At 42.2% G+C, this 27,857-nt stretch overlaps 1 protein-coding gene across 4 annotated transcripts in view; it reads left to right on the forward strand.

Moving 5' to 3' along the window:
• RHOT1 (ras homolog family member T1) overlaps positions 1 to 27,857 on the forward strand; it is a 58,477-nt gene that overhangs the window by 20,703 nt on the left and 9,917 nt on the right. For all 4 annotated transcript variants that reach the window (XM_066613317.1, XM_066613319.1, XM_066613318.1 and 1 more), the window contains exons 5-18: positions 216 to 269; positions 2,864 to 2,916; positions 3,975 to 4,083; positions 5,392 to 5,493; positions 6,397 to 6,495; positions 7,772 to 7,880; positions 8,871 to 8,991; positions 9,710 to 9,794; positions 11,086 to 11,231; positions 13,691 to 13,791; positions 16,348 to 16,478; positions 19,493 to 19,576; positions 20,790 to 20,909; positions 23,541 to 23,743. In XM_066613317.1, the coding sequence (XP_066469414.1) occupies positions 216 to 269; positions 2,864 to 2,916; positions 3,975 to 4,083; positions 5,392 to 5,493; positions 6,397 to 6,495; positions 7,772 to 7,880; positions 8,871 to 8,991; positions 9,710 to 9,794; positions 11,086 to 11,231; positions 13,691 to 13,791; positions 16,348 to 16,478; positions 19,493 to 19,576; positions 20,790 to 20,909; positions 23,541 to 23,743 (1,517 nt within the window). The remainder of the gene's footprint in view (positions 1 to 215; positions 270 to 2,863; positions 2,917 to 3,974; positions 4,084 to 5,391; positions 5,494 to 6,396; positions 6,496 to 7,771; positions 7,881 to 8,870; positions 8,992 to 9,709; positions 9,795 to 11,085; positions 11,232 to 13,690; positions 13,792 to 16,347; positions 16,479 to 19,492; positions 19,577 to 20,789; positions 20,910 to 23,540; positions 23,744 to 27,857) is intronic.

Consider the following 27,857-nt stretch of genomic DNA (forward strand, 5'->3'; position numbering starts at 1 on the left):
AAGTGTCTGTAACCTTTACAGCTTCACGGAGAAAACATGATTTATTATTATTTTTGTTTGAATATGAATCCTGTTTTGATTCTAGTTATTTACTAAATAGTATCCACAGGCAGTCTTCTGACTGATATCATCCTAAGTTTTTGAGGCTTACATAATGCATGTTAGGATTTGTTCTAGGAAAACCCTGAAATGTTTGTTCTGTTTTTTTGTTCCAGGCAAATGTAATTTGCATAGTATATGCAGTTAACAACAAGAATTCCATAGATAAGGTAGGAGGAAAACATGTTTTATTTTCTATCTGATACACAAGTTGCAGCAACTTTGCCTTTGAATGTGCAAATTATGTTTTCAGATACTTAGACTCTTTTGGAAGATTAAGAGGTGATTTATTTCTGGCACTGCCAAATTCCTCCATCCCACCTTCATGCCTTTCCCACACCATCATGAAAAACATGCCGCAGTGACCTTCGTAGACTTTCTAGGAGTGAGCAATGCCATGATCTGCCTATGTCAGCATTTCTCAATGTTTGGCTCCTGCAGTACCATTTTGCATGGTCCACCAATTGGAAATTCCACCGGAAGTGACTGGCGATGTTGTCGTCACCAGTTGCTTCTGGGTTGGGAGGCCAGTCAACACACAAACACCAGTAGGCTCATGGTGGGCTCATGCGAAAAGCATGCACTGGAGCTCCGCCCACCAAGCCAAGTCTCCTACTGCTGCTTTTTCATGTTGCATTGTTGATCCCTCTGCAAGGCGGTGGGGATCTGGGGGTCCCATGCATACCACCGGACACCACCTTAAATACCACCAGTGGTATGAGCACCACTGGTTGAGAAACACTGGTCTATGTGTAATTAATTACTGTAATTTAAAAAGAGAGAGAAGCCATCCTTTTTTTAAATTTTTTTTTAATTTTTCCAGAAACAAAAATAACAAACACACATAACATAAACACAATATTAGAGGGTGCAAGATATCATACATCACTATAACTAATAAATCATTACATATTTCCTAATCCAGTTCCTCTTCTACATTAGCTTCTTAATATCATTTATCATATCATATATATCATATATACAGTATAATACATTCATCTAAATACCTTATCTTATACTTCTACAACTTTATTTTCAACCTGTTGATCCAAGCTCTCTAAAAATCTGTCCATTTCTGCCACATTCATTATTTTCTCTATTAATTCATCTTTCACTGGGATCTTTGTGTCTTTCCAGTATCTAGTATATAAAATCCTCACAACAATTAATATCATAATCCAATATCTAACATACTAAATTCTAACAACTTTTAATATCCTAATAATTACATATATCATTTCTCTAACATCCAAAATTAATATATCCTCATGACTAAATACATAAACATATACATAAACATCCAAAACAATATCACCTAAAAGTAATTCTAATTCATTAAAATTATCCTCTAAAATTCTAACATCTATTAATATCAAGCTAACTAAAATTTTTATACATATTACATATCACCTATAAAGCTTATAATCATTGTTATCTAATAAACTTTAATTTCTAACGTACAAAATTAGCACATTACTGTCTTTCTTTTTATCTATTCCCTTGTCTCCAGCCTAAATATCCACAGGTCTGCCAAATCTCTTCTCTAAACTTTAACTTTCCATCTTTTTTTCTAATAAATTTCACATGAATTCCTCTTAACAGATCACAGTTTAATGTACTCGCTCTTCTTTCTAACTCAACATCTTGATGAGATCTCCTTCACTTGATCATTCCAATCTATGTCAGTTGGTTGAAGTGTTTCTTCTTCCTTCACTTTATCAATCCAATCTGCATCAATTAGTAGAAGTATTTCTTCTTCTTTCTGGTCTGGTGACTTATGAGTCTTTATCTTCCAAGCTATCTCCATCTCTTCCAATTGTTTTGTCCTGTTTGTAAATGTTTTGGATTTATCTTCCATTTCTTTGCTCTTTGCTCTTTTGCTTTGCTCTTTTGTTGATACTCTCCTGTTTGTGTATTAAACTCATTTGTCTGTTGAATGAAGTTTTCCAGACTAATTTGGATTTGTAAATATCGATTTGCTTGTTGCTTTCCCATTTCCTGTACTTTTTCCATAATCCTTTGTTTTTTCTCATGTGATTCGGATATAGCATCTTTGAGTTGCACATTAAGATAATTTAATTGTGTAGTCAACACATCCAAACTAGCTTGAACCCGCAGATATTGATTCGTTTGTTGCTGTCCCATCGCCACTAATTTCTCTATATTGTATTGTCTGCTTCCATTCTTTCCCTTTCAGTTCCTCTTGTGTTAGTTTTCCCAAGCTGGACTTCGGGGCTGGAGAGCTCCTAACTTTCACTCCTTTTCCTGTCATCCTTTTTCTTCCTTCCTGTTCTTGTCCTTGTAGTGTCTTTTTTAGTCCTTCCTGTTCTTGTCCTTGTAGTGTCTTTTTTAGTCCACTGGAGCTCCATGCACTTGGCGGTGCTGGGTATCTGAGAAGTTGGTTACAACTCAGAGCACACCTATGGGAAGATGTGCCAATTCTGCACAACTATGGTAACAAGTGCACATTTACTGGGCACTTTTGTTTGCTTCTGTTCTGCTTTCCATGTATTTTCCGTTTCTCTAATCACAATGTTTGGGACCTGTCAATCCCTTAACAAAGAAGAACAAACCTAGTTTTTGTATTCTTACTCTAAAGGTTTGAAAGTATTGTCAATCAGCTGCTGACACTTGACCATCTTCTTTTCCTCTCCATAAATATATTTCCAACATCCATTTAGTCCAGAAGGTAGAAGACAGAATGTGAATATTAGTGCTTGATCAACAGAAAGAATAGTACAACTTATCTTACTGTTGCTTTTAGGTGACAAGCCGATGGATTCCTCTCATCAATGAAAGAACAGACAAAGATAGCAGGTATGTAAATAGCTGCATGTAAATATAAATAGATAAAATGCAAAGCTAATCCCAAACTGAAGCCATTATGCAGGTTTTGCTGATGCAATTTTTTTTTAATGCTATGACATAGGGCCCTGAATGCTACCACTACCTTAATACAGGTGGGCTCACATTATCTTTTATTATATACAGGTGGGCCCACATTATCATATACTCTATGGGGGGTTGGAGCCATCTGGACCCTCCAGTGGTAAGGGAAGCTGTGCTTTCCTTCGGAGGGTATTCTGAGGGTCGAGGAGGCTGAGCAAGGCCTCCCTGAACTCAGAATGCCTTCTAAGGTCTTTAGGAAGCCTTCATAGGTCACTTCCATTTTATTTTAAGGCCTTAGAAGGGCCAGGACTGCATACAGCCTCCCCGGCCTTCTCAACGCCCCTCGCCTGTGGAGGATTGTAGGGCACTGAAACCCACGAATTTCAGTATCTGAGGGAGGGTTGTGTTCTGGAACAGAACTTTGAATAATGCTTCAGCAGATGAACACTTATCTCTCCCATGTAGAATTTGTACACAGTTTATTACTTGAGAAGTCACTGATATATATAGATGTAGCAGTGTTTTAGGTGTGCAGTGGCCTCCAATGTTCTGGCAAATTTTAGTCAAGGAAGGGATACCCTCATCACATTGTGATTTACATGTTTTGATTTTTTTGAATTATTATAAGCCCATGTAGTTGAACTCTTATGCCTACTTGCTGAATATGTATTGGAAACTGAAATTACAATAGCATTTCAGAGTTAAATATACCCGAATTCATTGGGTACTTACTAGTGAATTTGTAGTATGTGCTTTTGTGCAGGATGTTCACGAAAATTCAAGGTTACATTATTTTACGGTTAACTTTTATTTCAAAACACATGTTTGATCTCTGGGAAATTTTGTATATGCTTGCTTCGGAGAAAGGTTGCGTTGGTTTCAATCAGTATCATAATTCCTAAAATTGTGGGATTGATATTTGATGGAATATTGAATAACTCTTGTTTTTATATCTCATTATGAAAATTTGTCTGAACATTTTTCAGGCTGCCTCTTATACTGGTTGGAAACAAATCAGATCTGGTTGAGTACAGTAGTATGGAGACCATCCTTCCTATCATGAACCAATACACAGAAATAGAAACTTGTGTAGAGGTAATTGAGACTTTGTCTTAGTATTCATAAATTTAATGGTGATTACTCTTAGCTTGAAGTTGTCTTGGGGTTGCAGAAGTGAGGGGAAGCATATGCTGAATTCTGCAAGTGACTAGAGCAGTGATTATCAACCTTTTTCATCTCATGGCACACTAGCGAGGTACTAAAATGGTCAAGGCACACCATCGGTTTTTTGGCAGTTGACAAGGCACACTGTGCTGTCAATGGGGGGTTCACATCTCCCAATGATCCTCTTGATAAATGACCCTCTCCCAAATACCTGTGGCACACCTGGGTACCATTCGCAGCACACCAGTGTGTCACGGCACAGTGGTTGAAAATGGCTGGGCTAGAGGAAAAAGGTCCATTTAAACTAGAGACTGTCAGCCCAATCCTATCCACACTTTCCTGGGAGTAAGCCCAATTGACTCTAATGGGACTTACATCTGAGTAGACATGCATAGGATTGGGCAGTGTGCCCCTTCTTTCTCAGGAAAAACAAGACAACCACTAGTTTGTTCCCTCCCTCCCATAATAGCCAGAGTCGGAGTGAGTTTGTTTACTGGTTCTTTGTAGGAAAGAACTCTGGTCCAACTGCCAGTTGACCTGAGAATCAAGGAGAAGGATATTCTGGCAGCCACTTGTCAAAGGCTAAGGGTCATCTGGTAGTTGTACCACCTCTGGCCAAGGAATATCAGACTTCTCCAGTTGACTGGAAATGCTTGTTTAAAATCCAGGTTTTTTGTACTATGACTATAAAACTGATCTTCCTTGTCTACTTCCTCCCTTCCCCTTCTGTGTTTTTCTTTTAGATTGTATGTTTGAAAGCAGGGCCTCATTTCTTTATTTGTAGTACTATCTGAAAAAACTAGTTTACTTTATCTGGTAATATGCTTCAAAATTACTAGACTATTTGTCTGAAAAACTAGGTGATATGATGATAATGCATGTAATTGAAACTGCCTTGATGCTGCCTTTTTAATACCTAAGTATTCTTACAATATTTTGTTTCACTCCAAGTATTTTAATCTACATTTTAAGTTTAAACTAAAATATCTGAAACTGCTAACAACAAAACCTTAAAAACCAATTAATAGCAGTGCAAGGTCACAATAGTTGCAGAATAAAAAGCAGCATTAAAAAATAAAATAGCAAACAGTTAAAACTGTTCAACAGCTAACTGTTCAAGTAAAGTCGCAATACTTTGAAATAATAATATTTAACTAAAAACTCTTGGTGCATATGTGTTAGGTTTTTGCTTCCATATTAAGCTTTCAGAGTGGCTCAGAATTTCATTTCTTTTTTTAGTGCTCAGCCAAGAACTTGAAGAATATATCTGAACTGTTTTATTATGCACAGAAAGCTGTTCTACATCCTACAGGGCCCCTCTATTGTCCGGAGGAAAAAGAGGTAATTTTCTACTTTTATGCAATACAAACCAGCTTTGTAAATCTTAGTAAACAAAATTATTCTTAATAAATACTAAACCGAAGTATCATTCTTTTAAATCTTAATTTGCTTTGGGACACTGAAACCACATCAATCACGTACAAAGATACCAATGTTTCACAAGGCCTACCTTTGAATTGAGGACCAAGATTTTAGTTCATTTAACTATAGCTTCCTTGTTTAATCCTAAAAAGGCTTTACGCCGTTGCCTTTAAACACTGTTCTGCTGTGCTCTAGAGTTGTAAAGCAGAGATTGACTGGAGGGCTGAGCTGTGCTAATGCCTCTGTTTTTAAACACGTTTCACAGCCCAGTCTTGTTTTAGTCAAAAGGCTACTTGCAGGATCAGTGCAAACTTTGTTGAATATTTAAGCTCTGCTTCATCTCAGTTGCTTGGAACAAGAGTAACAGAAGCAAAATAACTCAGTAAAACTAAATAAAATATCATTGTATTACAAGTCCACATTAAAATATCAGGTCTTTGGGTTTAAAACAATTTGAAATCAAGACAAAATATTGTTCCTGAAACCTCCCTGCCTCTTCCATTAGGAATGTCCCTGTTCTCCCCTCTTTCAGACCAGTACAACAATTTCTCTAGCATATGGAAAAAGTCCATATTTGCTATTTCATGATCATTTTTATGGAATATGCACAAGAAAAAAGGAATGGCTAGTGTGTTTGAGGATTATGATTAAAATTCTATAAATTCCTTTTGTGTGATAAGGGTTAGGATTTGCATATTTATATTATATTATATTATATTACGCCTTTCTCCCCAAAGGGCACCCAAGGCGTTATTGATGGGTAAATGCTAAACTGTCAGAAGAAATTAATCCCAACTCTTCACTTTTTGTCTCAATCTGTAGATGAAACCTGCCTGTGTAAAAGCTTTGACTCGGATATTCAGAATTTCAGATCAAGATAATGATGGTACACTTAATGATGCAGAACTCAACTTCTTTCAGGTAAATCGCTGCTAATTCTGTCCCTCCATAACATCAGTCGCAAAGAAAGTGCACCAACTGAATCCTCTGACAGTATTTTAATGCTGTGGCCACAATCTAGCCACTACCATGCTGTACAAGAGTGGGAATTAGTGGCAGCTAATTCTTTCTGGTGACTGCCCTCTGCTGTTCCAGAGGGGCAATCTTTGAGAAAGAATCTCCTGAATCTCTTTTCAAGATATAATAGGGCTGCAGTCAGGAGAGAGAGCTGAAAAGAGTTTGTAGCTTTGGATTCTAGTCATTATCTTGTAACCTCCTGTAACATAGCCTAAATTTTCATATTCAGAGCCTGTGTAAGCACGGCCTTAATTTTCCCGTTGAAGTATATGGGTCTTATAAGTGCTGGCAGGATTGTGTCCATAACTTGTACGCAGTTGTCGTGAACAGAAGCACTACATTCCTGATGGCAAACTTGGCTGTTGTTTGGTTATATGCTTTACCCTGAAATTCAGGAGCAGTGCTAGTGATCATAAAGTCTTGTACAAGTGTCTTCTTCTTCTCTCTACTGGCCAATGGAGATGTTGCTCCCAGAGTGCAGTAGGGTCTCCATCTAGGAGCTGTGTGGCTGCCCCATTGGCCAGGGGCATGAGGAGGAGGAAGTCATATTCCCACAGGCACTTATTTCTTTCCCTCCTCTCTACTGGCCAATGGAGACATTGCTCTTGGGTGCCAGTCTCTGCATTAGTGCACTACATTTGCTTTGGAGCAGGACAGGGCAGCTGCCCTCAGTTGACGACATACAGACATAGTCCAGTAAGCTGGTGGGTAAGGAAAAGTTGGGGGGGTGTCATGTGGGGGCTCTTTTAGGGGTGGTATTTTGTAGCAGTGAATTTGATAAAGCCATTTCTGCCCAACATTGCATATGTGCAACAGGGATCAAATGTGTACACCTGTGGGCTGGACAGAAATGGGTTAATTAAGTGAGATGTGAAATACTTATACACTTAGAACTTGTGTGTTGTGGCTATAGCCTTGGTTCACTTGAATACAATTATTATTTACCTTAGACAAGTGCCTAATTACCAGACTGTCTTAGAAGCTGTAATCTTGTCTCTGAATGTAGCCTTTGGTGCTGTGATGTGTTCAAGTCCGTTCTGCTACTTATTGTGTTACCAGTATGAAAACTGGGATTTTTCAAAATGAGATAATTGGGTGCAATAGCAGAAACTATATGCAACCCACTTGATCTGTATTTTCTGTATTTGGTCTGATTTGAAATATTTCTTATCTTCCTTAGCGAATTTGTTTTAACACACCACTGGCACCTCAAGCCTTGGAAGATGTGAAGAATGTTGTCAGGAAAAATCTAAGTGATGGAGTGGCAGATAATGGATTAACATTAAAAGGTAGGAACTAAGTGTCTTTGTGTTAAAGTGGTTTAGGGTTAGCTACTAATTGAGATGTAGGAGAGGAACACATTGGCATTCAACTTTTGAAGCCAGTATCTTTGAATAGTTGTGACTTGCATTTCACTTCAGCAGTATCTTTTTAAACATAGTAAACTTTGGGGGCCATTGCCCCTGAGGTTTCACAGTATAGCCTCCTCCCACATTTTTATAAGACTGTAATCCTTGAATAACTGTATCTCTGTAGGACAGTGGTTTTCACACTTTAGCACCAGGACCCGCTTTTTAGAATGAGAATCTGTCAGGACCCACTGGAACTGATGTCCTGTCCAGAAGTGACATCATCAAGCAGGAAAAGTTTTGACAATCCTAGGCTGCAGTCCTACCAACACATGCCCAGGAGTAAGCCCCCTTGACTATCATTGCTAAAAGCACATACAGAGTAGCCTGTTAAAAGTACAGATCTGTAGCATTAACCCAAATGCAATCACAGACCATGGTAGCATCAATATATGAACAATAAAATATTGAAATTAATGGAGATCCACCTGAAATAGGCTCCGTGGACCCTCCTCCCTCCTCACCCCAGCACACTGCCACAACATACCTCTCTCCACCCCCCGCCGGCCTCCCCCCTCCCCGGAATACTTTCTCCCCACCCCTGCTTACTATGCTGCGGCTCGGCAGTCCATGAGACTGCCGAGCCGCAGAGGCTGCGTGACCACCCCGCACTAGCCTAGCACCGGCCGGCGCTGGGCTAGCATGGGCGGGAGCCCGGCAGTGAGGCTCCAGCAGTGAGGCTCCCATGCCACCAAGCACAGGATTGGACTCTTAGTGGGTTCTGACTCACAGTTTGAGAAACACTGCTGTAGGAGATTCTTGCTTGCAGTGCATTCAAACATTGCTTGTACCTTCTCTGTTAAATCTGCAGATTCTAACAAATGCCACTGATGTGTGTGTTTAGCAACTTAAGAGTGTTCTCTTCTTCAGGCTTTCTTTTTCTACATACACTTTTTATTCAGCGAGGGAGGCATGAAACAACTTGGACAGTATTGCGGCGTTTTGGATATGATGATGACCTGGAGCTCATGCCAGAGTATTTATTTCCTCCGTACGTACCAGTGGTTTGTGTATTTTGCTTTAATTTGAAATACAATAATTTTTATTGGGCTAAAATGTCTGCATTGCAACCAGTTACTTGTATGTTCAGTTCCTGTAGCGTAAGAGTTCATCCAGAAGGGACCACAGGTCATTTCAGCAAGCATTATTTTCAGTACCGATTGGCCAGTTTCTGGGATTGGTGTAGTCTTCATAGTAACACCAGTGTCTAGAACTGTAGTGTAGATTTTTGCGTTTGACTAGAGGGACTAGTCACTAGAGGGACTTCCACATGTCATGAAATGGCTCCAGGCTGTCTCTTTTTGGATAATCCTTCCCCTCCCCACCCCCGTGAAATAAACAAATGGCAACGGGATGGTTGCTGAGTCACTACATTTACTCTGAGGAAAAAATCAGAAGTAAATTTAGATATCTGTCCACCTCTAGATCATGAAGAGCCAGGGTGATGTATTAACCAGGAAAATCGAGGTATCAAATCACTGAAGTTTACTGGGAAGCTTAAGTATGTGCATACATTTCTTCTTTTGAAATGTTTGAATTAAAAATATTTAGCTGGTTCATACCCAGTCCATTGAGAAATGTTACCTCCTTTATGCATGTATATCGTATAACCCATGTTGCATGTTAGTTTTTCTCAAATGATAATTACTGCATCAAAGATTGGAAGTTATTCATAATTTTTTCTAAGATGTTGTTTTCTGTTTAAGCAGGTTAAAAATACCATCTGATTGCACAACGGAATTGAATCACCATGCATATTTGTTTCTCCAGAGCATTTTTGATAAGCATGATTTGGTAAGCTTTTAATCTGATTTAGGGGCTATTTTCATACAGAGTGTTCAAAACAGCTTTCTAACTACATAATGTGAATGTACTCGCTGTGGCAAGTGGGGAGAGACCTGTTAGTCTAGGGATCAAAATACAAAGGGTTTTTCTTGATCTATTTCAGGGGATCTCAAATAAGATCACTATGTTATATAAATTAAATTTCCCTGGTGCAGACCGTCATGAGCTCTATTTGTGGAGGCAGGGCTTAATGAATTGTGAGGAAACAAGGACTTTATTAGAATTCTAATATTATTTTATTTTTCTTAATTTGTCCTTCCTGCTTTTTGTTCAGTTTTTAGCATTTGTGTTTATGTAGTTATTGCAAACTCACATCCATTTACTTTGTCATTAATAATTTCTGTTGCTCTGTGATGGAAGTAGGGGTAGGATGGAGGGCCAAACTGTCACGAGGCCTAGTGGATTGTGATGACACTGTTCTCCCACTTTTTTCCACTCTTCACTTTTTCTATTGGTCAGACTGGGTTTAATGAGAGTATTCCGCTACCACCATCCAAGGCTGGTAAGCCAGGCAGAAAGAGGTCACCTTGGAAAAGCCCTTCTTCAGATTAAACAAAGGAACCCCTAAAATCTGAGAGGTCATATTTTAAACCTAACAGTAGTGAAACAAGAGCAGTCTGATAGACTCAGAGAAATGAGCCCAGGCAGGTAGTTGGTAAAAAATAGTTAATTTAAAAGGCTGAAGAAGAAAAACAGTGCAAGCAGCGATTTCTGTGTAACTTTATAAAACCTAGGTTTGATAACGTCACAAGTTTGTTCAATTGGATGAGTTACAACCACCTGGACATTTGGAGTTGGAGTGCCCTGTAGGCTGGCACATGCCAGTGTCAGCTGTAGGGGTGGCTCAGAAATATGACTCTTCTATTACAGCGCTGCATTCAAAGAGACCCTTGCAGAAGGATGTCTCAGCACTCTGGTTTAGTAAACTAAACGCATCACAGAAGCCTTTGGATGGTTGGGAGAGTCCAGAAATAGGGGAAGGTGACCGGTTTTACTACAAGCATTGTCAGTGTTGATGGCACTTTGCAATAGGATTCAGATCCCTGCTGTGAGGGTTTTGCCTGCTAGCACAGACATGGGGGAGACAGAGGAGGGGGAGGGGAATGGTGCTAGGAAAGATGCGAAAGAATATGTGACTTCATCTTTAAGTTTTTAAGAAATTAAACTCATTCTTGTTAACGTAAATAAATGTGGTTAACTGTAAACGGCACCCGTATTTATTTTATAAATCTGTTTTCAGGATCGTGATTGCGCTTTATCTCCTGATGAACTCAAAGATTTGTTCAAAGTCTTCCCTTATATGCCGTGGGGACCTGATGTCAACAGCACAGTGTGTACAAATGAAAGGGGTTGGATAACGTATCAAGGATTTCTCTCTCAGTGGACGTAAGTGCAGCTCATCTATACTTAAAGTCCAGTGCTTCCATATTCATTGTCAGAGGACAGTATGATTGGGGGAAGGGGAGACCAGTATAATCAGTAGCAGGGCCAGTCTTTTGTTGAGGCTACCTGAAATCGCCATTTCAAGTGGCAAGTTATGGAGAATGGTAGATGAAGAGGAATGCCTCACCAAACTGCTTTAAACTCCCTGATCCCCTTTCCACCTGCTGGCATGAAAGCCCACCTCTCCCTCCAGCACTGCTGGAGGAAGAAGGAAAAAAAGCTACTGCCACCTGGTTGCTTAGGAATGCAGCTGGGTGGGCAAAGAATGGTAGCCTACACCCGCATGAGTTCTGGTGCTGTTGTCTTCCTCCACACTGTTCTTTTAGAAATACAGAATGGGAGGAGCATGGGATGGGTTCCTGATTGCAGCAGTCTGCCTTGCCTCTCCTTGTACACCGAGCTGCTTTGCTAAGCCATTTCGGCCCCATTTTGCATATACGCAACCGGGACCAAATGTGAACACCTCTGGGTCAGGCAAAAATGGATTAAGCTGCCAGGTGGGTAAAGAGGAAGGGAAATGGCAGTAGTGGGGTAAGGTAGCTATTTTTATTTATTTCTTAGGAAGTACATACTAGTGGGGTGGCAGATATGCCCCAGTTCAGGCCGCAGATCTATTTAAGCCGCTTCTGATCAACAAAATTACCCAACAAGGTAATGAACCACTTCAGGCTCCAAGTGGCAGATTGCATGACTGGTGATTTTAACCCCCGTCCCAGGTGCCCTATCCAGCATTATCAAGGTTCGAGTGTTTATTCTTGATGCTTAATGGTTGAGGCAGGGTTAGGATCCGCCCTGCTGTCTAATGGTTTCCATGCCTGAGCTGCTCTGGGTGATCCTGAGCATAGCTTTTGCATACCCTAGGCTGGGAGACTTCCATGTGCATGTCAAGGTCCCCAGAGTGTGACTAGCTCAGAATTTCATAGCAGCCAGTCTCAATATCTGGCTATATGCCTCATACTGAACACAGACTTTGGACCGGGTCCAATGGGGCAGTGGGCAAGTTGATGTAAATCTCCCTAAGTTACATCACTCCTTCATCATGAACAGATTGCTAACTAATAAATTTAGTCTTATCAGAGCACTTTTCCACCACAGATGGAGGGGGTCTATTTGGAAGCTCCACTCCTAGAGGCTTATGGCTTTGGAGGATTTTCCTGCCAGTAGGGCCAGTAATTGTACCATGGCTTCAGCTGGCCTCTGGAATGGGGAAATGACTAGGGCTTTTGATCTAATCTCATTTGTAGGGCCAAGCCAGCATCCTTGTTTATTGGAGATCTGCTATCATTAAAGCACTAGAACAATTGAACAACAGTGGAGAAAAACTTACGATGGGTCAAATTGAACATGGACTGGAGTCTTTTTTAGGGACACTCCATACCAGAGTAGTTGAAAGACTCTGCTCTCTTCCTCTCCGCGCCTTCTCCCATATGAAGTTGCCTTCCCTCTAAGATCAACAAGAGGTCTTCTTGCATTCCCCACTATTGGCAGAGGTCTATTGGTAGTGACACATGAGGAGGCCTTCTTCACAGTGGTATCCAGTCTCTGAAACTCGGCCTTTGGATTTGGGAGCTAGCTCCATCACTGTTCTGATGATATTCTTGTTCTGCATAGTTTTTTGGCCCAAGTTTGTTTGGTTACATGTAAGCTACTGTGATGCTTTTAATTGTATTCTTCTATTATTACCACTTTGGTTAGTTGAGTTGGCACTTCTTGGCACTTCCTGAATTCAGTATAGATAGACTTATTATAGATAGACAACAGTAAGTCTATCTATACTGAATTTATTTTTATTTATTGTACTATACTGCTTTGTCATTGTATTATATACCGTAATATATGATATATGTTGAGTGTCTTTCCAGTGGGAGGGAAAGGTGGGATTATTAATAAATGACTAATGGTCCCCCACTAAATAAAGCTTCCTCATAGAGAACACAAGCATATTAGGTTAAACTAAATCTTTCTCCCAGACAGGTTATTTTGCTGTAGTTGGAGACGTGTGTGTGTTGCTGGGGAATCATTCAAGTGTGTCTTTGATCTGTCTTAATGACATTTCTTCCTGAGCCTGCTTCATAAAGCTTGCAGTAGACATTAGATGCAGCAGATAACACATCCAAGACTAGAAGTCTAACTGAATGGCCATGCCCTCTGCAGAGACAGTGAATGCCCTTCTATGGCCTTTACTGCTGTCTTGCAGACTTCTTGCATCCATAGACGTGGAAGGTCGAAATCTGGTGTGCAAAACAAAGAATTGGCATTTCCATGAGTTTCTCTACAGATCTTTGTAACTGTAAAGATTTTTGCTGCATATTTGTTTGAAAAGTGGTATATAAATACTGTTAATATTTGACCACAACTCAGTGAATTTTGTGAACTTAAGAAATACTTTTTCTCTCTTTTAGACTAACTACATACTTGGATGTACTGCGCTGCCTTGAGTACTTGGGCTATTTAGGATATTCAATATTGACTGAACAGGAATCCCAAGCTTCAGCAATTACAGGTAACAGCCTGTACATTATGGAAGGTTATTAGGACGAAACTTAAGTTTTTACTCTCTGGCTACCGTTTTTTTTCTTTCAGCTGAGTATGTAGTTAGAGAATTAAAGGGAGAGAGTCTAGAGGGCAGATGTCTGAAGGAAAGGGGCAGAGTAATACTTGAAATAATATTTGTGAAGCTGAAGCCCCAGCTGCATGTCATTCAGGACACTAGCTCATTTATTCATTTATTATTTTTCATATTTTTATGCTGCCCTTCCTCCAAAGAGCTCAGGGCGGTCTACACAGCTGCTCCCTCCTTTTGTCCTCACAACAACCCTGTGAGGTAGGTGAGGCTGAGAGAAAGTGACTGGCCCAATGTCACCCAGGAAGCTTCATGGCTGAGGGGGGTTTTGAACCTGGGTCTTCCAGGTCTAAGTCCACCTCTCAAACCACTACACCTCCCTGGCATATCCTTCATTTGTCCAGTAGCATCACTGAAAGAACACAAGATGTGCTGTCATGATAGTGTTTTCTCACTCTTTACTGGTTGTCGTGTGCAGAGTGGGTGGGTAAATACTAATGCAACAGCATTATATATCACAGGGGTTTTTATTTTCCTATAATAAAGGGACATCCCTCCCTTAGAGATGCCCTCCCTTAATGTGTAGTATGGGCTTGAGAGGGTACTTTGGAAAGACAGAGATCTGAGGAAAAGGTTTGGGGATTGTTGGCCAAGGGAGCATAGGGTTGCCAGGTTTGGATCTTAAGAGTCCTCCTGGGTCCTTAAGTGTGGCATATAAAGGAGACTGCTGCCAACTCTTCATTCCACCATCATGGAAGCATTATGACTGCCAGTCTTAAGAGTATAGCAAGGGGGGAAAAGATAGTGGAGTGGGCACTGAATCTTGCATATAATTTGAGGTAATTTGGTCATAGATCTTCTAGTTGAGAAGCATTGACTTTGCTCCTACTGTCCTTTTTCCTGAGGCAGTAGCTCAGTAGTTGGCAATTAGATGGGCCAAACCAGCACCAATCGCTTTGTCCAGTGGTTCCCAAACTGTATTCTGCTGTGTCTGAGGGCGCTGCGGCCAACTCACAGGGACACCATGGGATGTCCCTGGCGGCCTCATTTTCCCAGCTGTCCTGGGTGCCACCATCTTGGACTGTGCAAGATCTCATAATTCTCATAAGATCTAAGATGGCAGCTGATAGGAGAACTGGGAAGAAGAGGCTACTGCAAAAGAAGGGCACTGTGACCACAGTAGGTTAAGAACTGCTGACGTAGTCGGTGGGGCCATGCCATACCACTTGTTATTTCCTTGTTTTCTCCTTCCTTTGCTTGCTATTTCCACCCAGGTTACTTGTAGAATGACGGTGAAGCCCCATAAGAGCTTCACCCCCCCTTTACCCGGCACTCCAGGCAAGCCAGGCTAAGGCGGGAAAGTGGGAGCACCTCATTGGCTGCTGCACAAGTGGGGGCTGGGTGGGCTGATGTCCTGAAGGCTGCATGCCTTCTGGAGTCAGTCTGCCAGAATTTTCAAGCCCTGCTCTCCCTCCCATGAACAGTCTGAGATTAGCTAGTCGCTCTTTCAAGGAGCCGGGTAGGAATTTTTTGTCACCAGCCTGATTGACCTTAGCTGATGATTTTTTCATCTACCCCAGACTGGTACAGTAGGGTGTTGGGTTATATGTTTAGAGTTATTTGCCTTTGGTCACTTGGGCAGGTGATGTGCAGGCAGTGTAGCCAGGGTGGTAGGGAATCTGGCATACATTCTGAGGTCAGCAAAGTTGGGGGGTGAGCTGCTCAGACAATACTTATCTGGGTCACTGAGGCTGGCTGGTGAGCCCCCTGGCTGGATTGGGCAAACAGTTGCCGTGGCCTCTGGGGTATCTGCTCGTCCAGCTGCCTTGACCCCTAGGGGTTGGTGTTGATAAGCTCTCTCGGGCGATGACTGAGGGAGCTTAGAGCCAGGATGTGATGCCCATGTAGCCTGGGGGAGGTAGACAGCTAGTGCTGTTTCCTGCAAATTTAGTAACCCGCACATGGGGGGCGTTTTAGATTGTTTATGCCCTGGTGCAGATTTTCTGATTGTATTAATAAAGTTACCCTTTATCCCAAGCCTTTGTCTGGTGTGCTCATTTCGGAGCTGCAAGGGTAATGGAAGGCTCAAAGGGGGGCAGATGATGCTCCAATTGTCATATTAAAGTACAGCAACAGGGGCCTCAGCTAACGTCCCTGAAGGTTTCCATGTTCTACTGTTTTCTTAAAATTGTGACCAAATACCCTATAGGTATTAGTTCTGTATGTACTTACACATACAGTTCTGTATGTGTATTAGTTCTGTATTAGGCTATAGTTCTGTATGTACTTACACAGGAGTAAGTCTTACTGAACACAATGGGGCTTACTTTTGATTAACAAAAGCATCTGATCAGTTATTTTTGATCGTCATCCAGTCAGGTACATAATTTGTAAAAATAGGTACTGAAATTACTCTGTTCTTGCAATGCACCTTTTAAAAATCTCTGCTTGTTGTCTGTGTGAAATCTTTGTGAAATCTACTGTTTGTCTTTTAAGTAACTAGAGATAAAAAGATTGACCTTCAGAAAAGGCAGACCCAGAGGAACGTGTTCAGGTGTAATCTAATTGGAGTGAAAGGCTGTGGGAAAAGTGGAGTCCTTCAGGCACTGCTTGGAAGAAACTTAATGGTAAGAATCCTGTTCCTGATCCACAAATATAACTTGTTAGAACTGAAACAGGACTGCAGTTAGGAAAAAACAACCTGTTAGAGTAGCTTTGCAAAGCTTGGTAACTTTGTTACAGGCTCTTAAAATCATTTTGTCCACCTATTCCTTCTCCTTTTTCATTCCCTCTTCACCTATCTGCCCCATCATTCTGTGGTGCTAAAGAGAATTGGACTTTGTTGCAGCTATTTCTCTAAAAGGCTTGGAAAGGTGGCCTATGATTTTGGTAAAAACCTAGGCAGACTGTGAAGTCTTCCGTAAGGGCCTGTATGGATGGGTAATCAAATGGCAAATACCGTTTTGTGTCAAAGTGTAAAGTGATGCACATTGGGGCAAAAAATCCCAACTTCACATATACATTATCGTTAATAATTATTACATATGTATATTAATAATATACACACACTGTGCTGTGTGTGACAAATCAGAAAACAGTTCTTGAGATTTTGATGGTGTGGAGACTGACCCTCTGCTGCAACTCTGTGCAGCACAAGTGCTGTTTGAGCTGGCTGGAAGTTTCCAGCACAACTGAGTGCCACAGGAACTGTGGAAGCCAGCAAGGGCTGGGTGAGCCAAGCAATTAGAAAGGGATGGGGTTCAGGGAGGCAGGCAGAATGAAAAGGGGGAGGGTCATGCAGGGGTGAGGGGATCTGGAGGAGGCGGCACAGAGTGAGGAGGAGTGTGAAAGGGGAAAAGATATGAGGGAAAGAGGAAGAAGGAAGAACAGGGGATTACCAGGGTGTGAAGAAGCAGGGGCAGTAGGAGGTAGGAAGAAGAGGCTTTCTCCCCTGGGTACAGACAAAGGGGACTGGCCCAGCTCGTGGCACCCTCTGCCTATGACAAGAGACATCCTCCTCCAACTGATACCTGGGGCATAGAGTTGGTTGCCCTATCCCATATAAACCTAGCAAGAGGTTGGGCCCTATTCAGTCTGGCCTAGTTGTTTCCTTTGCTGGGCAAGTCTTTTTTTGCTGGATAATCAATGCAGCATCAGTGCAACAAGCACACACAATTGTGCAATATTACAGTTCTGAGAATGCAGCTTCCCTCCGCTTAACTGCTTTGGAACATCCTTGCAGCCTTCTCAACTGAGTATCAGCTTGCTGATTCTGGAAGGTACTATCTCCAGTGGGGAGGCCTCAGGCAATTGCGGTTGGCCTTCTGAAGGAACCAGTGACAATGTGCAAGAAATAGGAGAGCCCCTTTCCTGCAGTAACATCAGCCTCATCCCATGCTCTCAAGCTGGAATCCAGACCTATGCATTCCAGGTGGTGAAAGGGCATCATCCTTCCTGTGGGCCCACTCCCTTTGCGGAGGTATCCACTGGGTCCACTCTTCAAGTGAATATTTGCATGTTGGCACTCACACCAGAACCATGCCTCTTGATGCTGCCTCCTAGGGCTAAAGTTTGGACAGCTGGAGAAGTCTGGGGTTCCCATTGTCTGCTGGGGCCCAGTATTCAGGCTTGGTTGCACCACAGCATGGGGATGCTTCTCTTTTTGAGCCAAGGCTGAGGATCACTGGTAAAGAGGTCTTCATGCTTCAAGAGCATCCCTGCAAGCTGTGTGCACAGGATGGGCATTCAGGAGCTGCTGCTTTGGCTAGCAGCCTTAAGGAGAACAATGTAAAGCATGACCTCAAGAGCCCATGTAATGCAGTAGCTGCCCCAAAGCCAGAGCAAAGCTCCAGGCTGCTTCTTACCCTTTTAGCCTTCTGTCAGCCCCAGTAGACAGTGCCTGTTATTTTCAATGTCCATTCTATAAAGGTCTGTTAAATCACAGGTTCACTGTATACTTCCGAATGCAAATTGCAAGCAGTTGTGGACCTACCATTGGGTTTGGTGGGGCAATTGCCACAGGCTCAAGCCGCTAGGACCCTGCGGAAGCCTCTCTGAGGCTCCCAACGGGGTTGGAAACTGTGCTTCTGGTTTCTGGAAGCACAATTTATAGAGTCGGGGAACCTCAGAGAGGCTTCCCCAATGCAGGCTAAGGTTGCGTGAGTCTCCATGAGCCTCAGGTGACTAGTGGGGGTGGATTTTTGCACAGAGGGCAGCAACAGCCCATGGGGGGCGCCATCGCGGACCTTTGATCCAGGTACGGGGCTGGGGAAGTCCAGCACTGGTTTCAAGGGAGACCTGTGGGAGAGAAATGTGCCTTTTTCTCCTTGTGGGATTCTCGGAGGCAGCTGATGGGCTGCTGTGGCGAAACAGGATGTTGATTTGGTGAGCCTTTGGCTGGATCCACTAGAGCTTATTCCTTGAGTTGGATGAAGCACTGGAGTGCAGATGCAGCTAATTACTCTGAAACCCTGAATGATCAGGAGAGGTCAGCTGCACCTGCTCCCCAGATACCTTTCTGGCTAAGGAATGAGCATTGCATAGTGTGCATAGCATTAAGAACATAAGAACAGCCCCACTGGATCAGGCCATAGGCCCATCTAGTCCAGCTTCCTGTATCTCACAGCGGCCCACCAAATGCCCCAAGGAGCACACCAGATAACAAGAGACCTGCATCCTGGTGCCCTCCCTTGTGCATCCTGGTGCCCTCCCTTTGCATAGTGTGGCTTCCTGTACACCACATGTCAACATTTAAAGATATGGGGAAATAGCCACTGTAACTCCTCGTGAATCATGCATTTGAAAGAGCAATATGATACTTTTTTAATAAAGAAAATGAATGTGAAGATTTCACCACACACTAATACCTACAATATACTGGTTGTATACTGTGATTTTTTTTCCTTAACCCATTTTTGCCCGGCCCACAGGTGTACATGTTTGGTCCCTGTCGCGTATATGCAACATAGGGCAGAAATGGCTTTAATAAAATCTTCAACTGAAAAATCCCTCCTTTTCAGACAATGCATGATATATATTATGATCTGGTTGAGGAGGTCAGATCAGCTTGCTAGATACATACATTTAGTTTTCAGGAAGTGAGTATTTGCTGTTTAATATCTGAATTTTAATATACTTTCAGAGACAGAAGCACATACGTCCAGAACACAAATCTTATTATGCAATTAACACAGTCTATGTATATGGACAAGAAAAATATTTGCTGGTAAGGAAAGTATTTGCTGGTGATATTACTGTACCTACATATGAATGTGAAACAACTATTTTTATGATTTTTTGGAGCGTCAACAGTATTGTATTAAAGTATTGCAATCAGTTAGGAATCGGCAGATGAGAAATATTTACTTGTTATGCTGCACATATGTGTATTTAGGATTCAGGATATTATATTAGTGTGAACATTAAAAACTTCCTGCTGTTAGAATTTGAAGCCACTTTCTCTCATGAAACTTCTTTATAGAGATCTTTGGCTTTGTCAAAAGCTTGACATGTACAGTAGTATTGTATGGTGTAAAATTTTATCTATATTGCACCAAGACTGTTGGTGGTGGTGGACCTCTACAGGCATGTGGAAAGAGAGACCTTATCATGGAGCATGAGTGATGCAGCCTTTACTGCATCAGCTATGTCCTTGCTACATGCCTCCTCTCAGCAGCTTCAAAGGTGGCACTATCATGTGCAATTCCTAAATTTGTTCCTACTCCAGTGCCAACCTGCTGCCATAGCTGCTTGAGCTTGAGTGATTTGCTGCCTTGGAACTAGGAAGTAGTGATATGCAGTGTTAAAGTGGACTTGTTTGGAGGCAATAAACTGAACCATATGTTTTCAAGCTGTGCAACCAAGCCTACAATTTATCCCAGTATTGGTGATGTGTATGGATGAATTGCAGTGAGACTGTGTAGGCATCTGGTGTCTATATAAATCTCCTATATCAGTGATTTTAGCAGCAGGACCCACTTTTTAAATGACACTCTATTGGGACCCACAAGACTTTAAAAAAATCTAGAAAGTAAATATTTTTACTTATTTACACATAATAATAACCAGAAAAGCGATGCTCCAACATTTTTTCTCGCTATATTTTACACAGGCTTGCAAACTGCTGGAGCTTTGCAGGGCAGGTAGCAGCTATCTGATTTTTGAAAAGCCTCAGGACTTAGTTATCTGATCCTTCCATCACCTGTGTTTTCATTGAAGGCTCTACTCAGCTGCTGTGGGACCCATCAAAATCAGGTCCGGACCCACCAGTGGGTCCTGGCCCACAGATTGGGAACCACTGTCCTATATGCATCCTGCAGAATTGGTAGGAAAATGAGTAGGTTGATTGGGGTCTCTTTCTGTTTTTCCAAATGTGAAAGCAAGACATGTGCTTGTAAAGTATATTACATGATTATTAAACTTCTCCTCTTTCTTCTCAGTTGCATAATGTTTGTGAATCTGACTTCTTATGTGATGCTGAAATCATGTGTGATGCTGTATGCCTAGTGTATGATGTCAGCAACCCCAAATCCTTCGAATACTGTGCCAGGATTTTCAAGGTTTGTATTTCATGCATGTGTCTTGGAACAACAGTTAAAAATCTGGAAAATAAATATCCTTGGAATGTATCTTAGCTATATGATAAATAAATCTTTGAGAGATCTGCAGAGGTAATGTGAAAATCTGTTTGTTAATTTGATAGAAAGTGATTGTCTTCTTTCCTGCCATCAGGATGTCACATAGCTACTGTGTACATTTTAACCAATATGGTGTCATGATTAGAATGTTTATCTCAGACATGGGAATCCTTGCTTAAATTTCTGTTCAGTTTCTCTCTTTCTTGGTACAGCCTACCCTACAGGGTTAGTTCTTGGGGCACAATGGCAGGAAGGATGACTGTATGTCATACTCTGAGCATCTTAGAACAAGCGTGGGGAAAAAATGTAAAAATGTTTTACTAATCAGTGAAAAGAAATGGATGGTAGGTTGAATCTTCACACACAAAGAAATTCCTACACTAAAGTTACTTCTGCATAAGAATTTTCAAGAATCTGAAATCTAGGTTATGTGCAGCTAACTTTCATGTACAGGTGCAACCTATTTATCCACAGATTTTTTATCTGCGGATTTGTCACACACACCTTTGCCTTCTTTGCCCTTCGCTGGCATCTGCTCCGTTTCCAGGCAGACCAAAACACTGCAAAAAGGCTCCGCTTTGCCCAGGCAAGGAAATAGCCCTGGAGCCATGGAAGTGGTTCCCCTTGCAAAGGAACAGTAAGACTCCTGGAGCCCCTGAGCCAGCAAAGAGGCTGAAGAGGGGGAGGGGGGGCAGAAAACCTCTGTAGCCAGAGCACGTGCAGCAAGGTGGAGCACTCTCTCTCTGTCACTCACACACACACACAGGGGCAGGTGCAGTAGCAACAGAGGGGATTGCTTTAAAAAAACCCAGGGAGTGTTTCCCCATTCCTCCCCCTGCCCATGGTGCAGGCTCTCTGTGCTCTAGCCTACAGAAACGAAACAGCCCAGCAAGCAACCCCTTCCCAGCAAGCAAAGCATGAGATTTAGGCTACAATCCTCTCCACACTTTCCTGGGAGTTAGCCCTATTGACTAGAATGGGGCTACTTCTGAGCAGAAACGCGTAGGACTGGGCTCTTAAAAGCTCAGCATCCCACCTGTGACAGCTGGCAACGGGGGGGGGGGCTGAGTACGGGGTGGGGTGGAGGGGAGGGGACTGATAACAGCTGCCTTAGCTTCCTTCCAGCCCCAAATGTCAGGTTGCAGCGTATTTGCTTAACTCCATGGAATTTAGCACAATGTGTTTTTTGTTAAACGGAACAGAACTAATGCGGATAAATAGGCTCCACCTGTATAATATGTTTGTATGATGTTGTGGGAATCTACTACTTGCTGTGGCTTCTTGGCACAAACAAAAGCATTTAAGATCATCCCACAGGACAGTTTATTGTGGTTTGTTTTTTTTTTCCTTTGTGAATACAGTTCTTACCATAAGGGAGCTTTGTACAGTCATTTGAAGTTGCACAACATTTTTCTTCCAAATAATTTCTTATTTTATAGCATTATTTTTTGAAGTGCTGAAATGCCATTTGCTAGCAGATGAAAATGCTTTTGCAAGATTTGAAAACAGAATTAAAAGAAGTTAACCTGATACTGAAACCCTGAGGGTCAAATTAGATACGACTTCAAACAAGCTCTTTGACCTTCCATGTTTTGTGTTCTGTAAATAGCAGCTGCAAGTGGTGGGGGATGACGACAAGGGACAGATTGCTCCTGGAGGAAGGCTGCCTTTGTTACCAGTGAGGCCAATGACAGCTGTGGAAGGCCCCCCCCCCCCACAGTGGGACCATAGTGAACAGAAAGGGTTAATCCACAAAGCCTTAACCCAGATTGGGGTCCCCATGACTGTTAATTACCAAAATAAAAAACTACAGAAGGCCCAAACACCATGTTTAAGCTGTTTCTGCCCAATGTTGCATATATGCAACAGGGACCAAATGTGTACACCTGTGGGCCAGGCAAAAATGAATTAAGGTTGGCCATGGCACACCTTGAATTGTATAAAATGACTCGACCAATGTGCTGAGTTGTGTGCCCTTAAACCCACTGTCTTATGTGAGACTCGCCCTCCAGTTCTACAATGCAATTCAGTGAATTCACTAATTTCATAAAGCCAAAATAGAAATGTATGCTTATTATGAAAGTTATTTTTCTTTTTTGAATGATTAGGTACAGTCACTAACTTTTAGGCTGCAATTCTGAAAACATTTAATAGAATTTAGATTCCACTCAAATTGGTGGGAATTGCTTATGTATACATATGCTTAGAAATGCACTGTAAGCTTCTGTGTAAACAATTTTGCCGCACGAACCCCTTTGCTGTGGCCAGGGTTCGACAAGTACTTAAGCTTGTGCTTCTCCAGTTTTGCCTTCCTCGTTTATATAGCTGACCCCCACTTCATACTGTAAACTGCTTTAGATGTTTCCTCAGTTTCAACAGCAGTTTGCCATGTTGCTGTGCTTGAAGAAAAACAAGTTTAAAGATCTTTTAGGCTTATATAAGTCACCTTATGGTTCTGTCGATCCCAGTTAATTTGTAACATTTTTAAAGGACTTATATGCATTTTTATAGTCTTTTTAATGTGTGTGTGTGTGTGTTTATTTAAATATTTAGCAACACTTCATGGACAGCAGGATCCCTTGTTTAGTAATAGCTGCCAAGTCTGATCTGCATGAAGTTAGACAAGAGTACTGCATTTCCCCAGCCGACTTCTGCAAAAAACACAAAATGCCTCCACCGCAAGCCTTTTCTTGTAACACAGTTGATGCACCAAGTAAGGACATCTTTGTTAAGCTGACAACGATGGCCATGTATCCGTAAGTATCCCCAGCACCCAGATGTCCATACTGCATGGATCGCAATACCTGTGCATGCTGTTGTTGCCATAAGGATGGAACTCTGTGCCTCACTGAAATGGTGTTTAGCAACAGAGGGAGATGTTAGTGATGCGACTAAAATGTGATCATTTGACAGTAAATCAACCAAGGAATACAAGTAATTTCCCTTCCAGGAAGGACAAAAAACTCCTGTGGGCCAGTTATTGCACATAATGTGCATTTTAGAAATATGCTCAACTAAATTGCAGAATTAGATACCGCTTAAAGACGTGGGGTTCTATTCTCTCCATGTTTGCATGCATTGCATTACTCATTATCATTACTCACTCATTAATATTGTGAGCATGTCCAAGGTTGACCCTTGTTAACGGGGGGAGAGTATAATTAAAACGTTAGTATCTGTGTTTGATGTCACTTGCCCATTTACAAAAATATATTTAGTATAAGAGGTTAACCTTAACACATTAAATTTAGACCATTGCTATAGAAATTGGCGCTCATGGTGGTATCCGGTTATCATTGTGTTGAATTAGCCAGTACATGCATGATTCCTTCACAGGCCCTTACGTGTCTGAACCAAGATTCAGAAAAACATGCAGCTAGTTCCACTTGCTGCAAGATGCTTTGAGCTCATTTTTCTACAATAGCAGCTGTTCATGCCACATGACAAACCCCTGAAGGGACTTAGAAGCCCCTTTTGAGAAGCCCCTTTTGTGTGTGTGCGTGTGTGCGTGCTGTTCAAAGAAAAGTTACAAATCTTATTGGGCATACCCAAATCCTTAGGCACACCCTTTACTAGCCCTCAGGGGCATACTGCTTATGCTTGATCAATGAGAAGAAGCTACAGGCTTCTAGGAGATAACTCCCTCCAGGAAAGTTTAAATCATTTTTTACTCTTGGAGCAAACACTGGTACACCTGTGTGACCATCCCTGCTCTTCCTCATAGGAGGCACACTTGGGCGGCTAGAGTAAGGACTTCTGTATCCTGTGAAGATACTATTTATCTTTCTTACTCAGAGCCCCTGCTAAACTGAAAGGAAACGACTGTTAAGTCTTCATTTCTTTTTTTCCCTTCAATTCTAACTAGTTTCTTCCTCTTTGTGGGACAAATTGTTGGGGCTGTTCAGGCAGCTGAACAAACTGATTGTATGAACATGACAAATCCCTAGCGCTCATGCATTCCTGCTTCTTCTTACCTCTTCAGCTTGCACATTGTCAGCTTTCTGGTTTGGGTAAAGCGTGACTCCACAGCTTGTGTGAAACTGTGACTGAGCTCTGGTTGACAAGCCAGTATGTGAAACCTTGTGGTTTGTGAACCTAAATTAAACCAGAGTTCAGTCTTCAAACCATTGAAAAGTAGGTTCAGCGCCACATGCGGGTCTCTGTTGGACAGTGCGTTGTCCAGGAGGCAGAAGACTCAGAAGCATCTTGTCTCAGACCTTTACTCTTGTCCTCTGTGATCCATGGAGCTGTGTGCTTGCCTTGCTTCCTTCCCTCTCCCTTTGGCCTTCCAACAAGCAGGACCTTCCATGAGCTCTGCCAGCCACATAGAATCCACAACGCCATGAGCTCTTCCACACGTAACATGCAAAAGGGATAACTTTAGGGTTCCCTGTTCCAAAGTCTAGGACCTGCACTATCATCAAAGATATACATAAAGTGTTTTTTCTTTGAAACCTCTCTTAGCGTGTAATTGTAACCAGCAGTTATGCCGGCATAGGAGGCCATGGAATGTCGCAAACGTGCCATAAGGCACGTTTGTGCCTCCGTGGGTGGGAGCCACGGCAGCTCCCATGCCACTGCTTGTGTCGGCACGCTCATACCAGCACAGGCAGCAAACATAGGTGTGGGGGCGATGGGAGGGGGTGTTTCTGGGTGGAGGAAGGGCAGGCGATGGGCGGCCCCGGGGCAGGTGTGTGGGGAGCCAGGGGCGGGGCTGGGACCTGGCGGTTATGCTGGATCCCAACCCCCATCCCTGGAGAGAACGGAGCAGCTTCCAGCTGCTCTGCTCTCCTTGGACTTGCGCCACCTCCAGAGGTGGCGCAGGTCCAAGGAGACCCATTGGGGCGTGCAGCCGCTACCCAGGGTTAAGGGGAAGAGCTTCCCCTTGCCCCTGGCTGAGCCGCTGCAGCCAATGAACCTTCGTTGGATGCAGCGCAAGCCTCCTGGCTTGCCTGTTCCAGCGCAGGTTTGGATTGTGCCCTTAGTGCTTCTGTTCACTCTGTTTTATTGTTAGCAGCAAACTAGTGGGGCTTGGTGAGGAGCAATTGGAAAAAGAACCTTCCTGTATATGAATTGGTTTAATTCCTACCATAGACCCTTTTTTCCAGTAAACGCAAGGTGTGGAACCATGGTTTAATCTGTAAACAAACCAGCATGTTGACATTGAAACTGCCTGCTGGGACTCAAGAGCTCCGAGTTCGGAGGAAGCACATGGCCTTGGAAATTCAAGCTATGTTCTTAGTCCAAACAAATCATGAGTTGTTGATCATGTGAACCAGCTCTTTGAGATATTTCTGACTTGGAAACTGAAGTGCTTATGCCTTTTAACATTGTTCTAAAATTAGCAATGTTCATATATTGTGTAAAAATAATTACAATAAGATTTTGTTCATCAGAGCAAATCTTAATTATAAAATAGAACGATCAATCAGTCTGCTGCTAACTTAACCATAAGAATAAATTTTAGCTAATCACCAGATGTAAAAAGAATCTTTTGGTGTGCTTGGTTATCAAAAGCAGTGTAAAATAACATCTAGCATTTTATATGATGCATTAGCGACATAAAAGTACTACACAGTATCTCAGACAACTGATGTGATAACAGAATACCTTCTGATGGTTTCAGGCAATGTTTAAGCGACTGACCGGCTTTCACTGTTAAAACAAAATGTTAGTTTGCTATGATATTTACAACTTTTCATTGTCTGTAGTACCATTACAGAAGTGCACAGCACAATAGTTCTTTACATATATGTATAAACTGACCTTGTTACTCCACAGATGTCCTGTGTATCATATAGTTCCCACTTATATGTGTGTCAGATTTCAGATTTAGTGCGTTTTTAAGATTACTGTTGCTCACAAAGCATCTCGCTCTGTTGCCAAGCAAGCCCATTCTGCATTGTGTGCATTTGGTAGGCTGGACTTTGCCTCTGTCGTTGGATTAGATGTGGCTTAAACTGGCAGGTTTAGTATTGTGAAATTTCTGTTCAGTACAATCCAGAGTTCCCCTTGAACAGGAACATCCCATTCTCTCCTGTGAAGGGAAATGTGTGTGCACAGGGATTCCCTGCCAGATGCTAGAAGCCCTGTGAGGCTTCTGAGCAAGCCAAAAGGGCAGTGCCCTGTGCCTGTTTGTCTTCAGCATCTGCACTCTGAATGGATTTTCTGTTTCTTCTCCTATGACCAATAGCTGTTGATAGACTTGTACTCTGTGATTGTGTTTAATTTTTTAAGGCCATTTCTAAGAACACAGTGTTCCCTAGCTCTGGCAGAATGTGGGGAAGTGCCCCAATATGCAAGTATCAACGTCACCGAGTTTTGACTTTTGGCTGTTCGGTGATTGGAAAGTCACCAGCATTCACTGGGAAGTCCTGATTTGGAAAGGTGGGGAAGGTATCTAGATGCCTGCACATGTTTTCCTTAATGCATTTGGTCAAGTTGGAATACTCAGATATTTTGAGAAATACATGGAGTAGTCTATTTGACTTTCTTACCTTTCCTTATTTTTTCCCCCCTGATTCTTCAGCATGTGTGTTTTGGTTGGGGTGGAAGAGGTAAGGGTAGCTGTTGCTTGTCAAAGTTGTACAGTTTTGAGTAGTAGGAGAATGCAACTTGTGCCATTCTTTCCCTGGACTAAGGAAGGTCTGCACAGCAAGTGCATATTCTCTTCCACTTTGTTTTTTTTTAAGCTCAGCATATGTAAAAGTTGGTTTTTCTCTTTTGGGGGTGCAAGTGTTTCATCACACTGCATTTTCCTCTCATATCTCCACTTGGGAATCTGCACAACTTTAGCCTACCCTTGCCTCGCCTTCTTGGTTCCCTACCCCCCCACCTTTGAAATGTAACCAGTTTATTCCCACATCTCTT

Source organism: Tiliqua scincoides, chromosome 2 (assembly GCF_035046505.1).
Source record: "Tiliqua scincoides isolate rTilSci1 chromosome 2, rTilSci1.hap2, whole genome shotgun sequence".
Classification (NCBI taxonomy): domain Eukaryota; kingdom Metazoa; phylum Chordata; class Lepidosauria; order Squamata; family Scincidae; genus Tiliqua; species Tiliqua scincoides.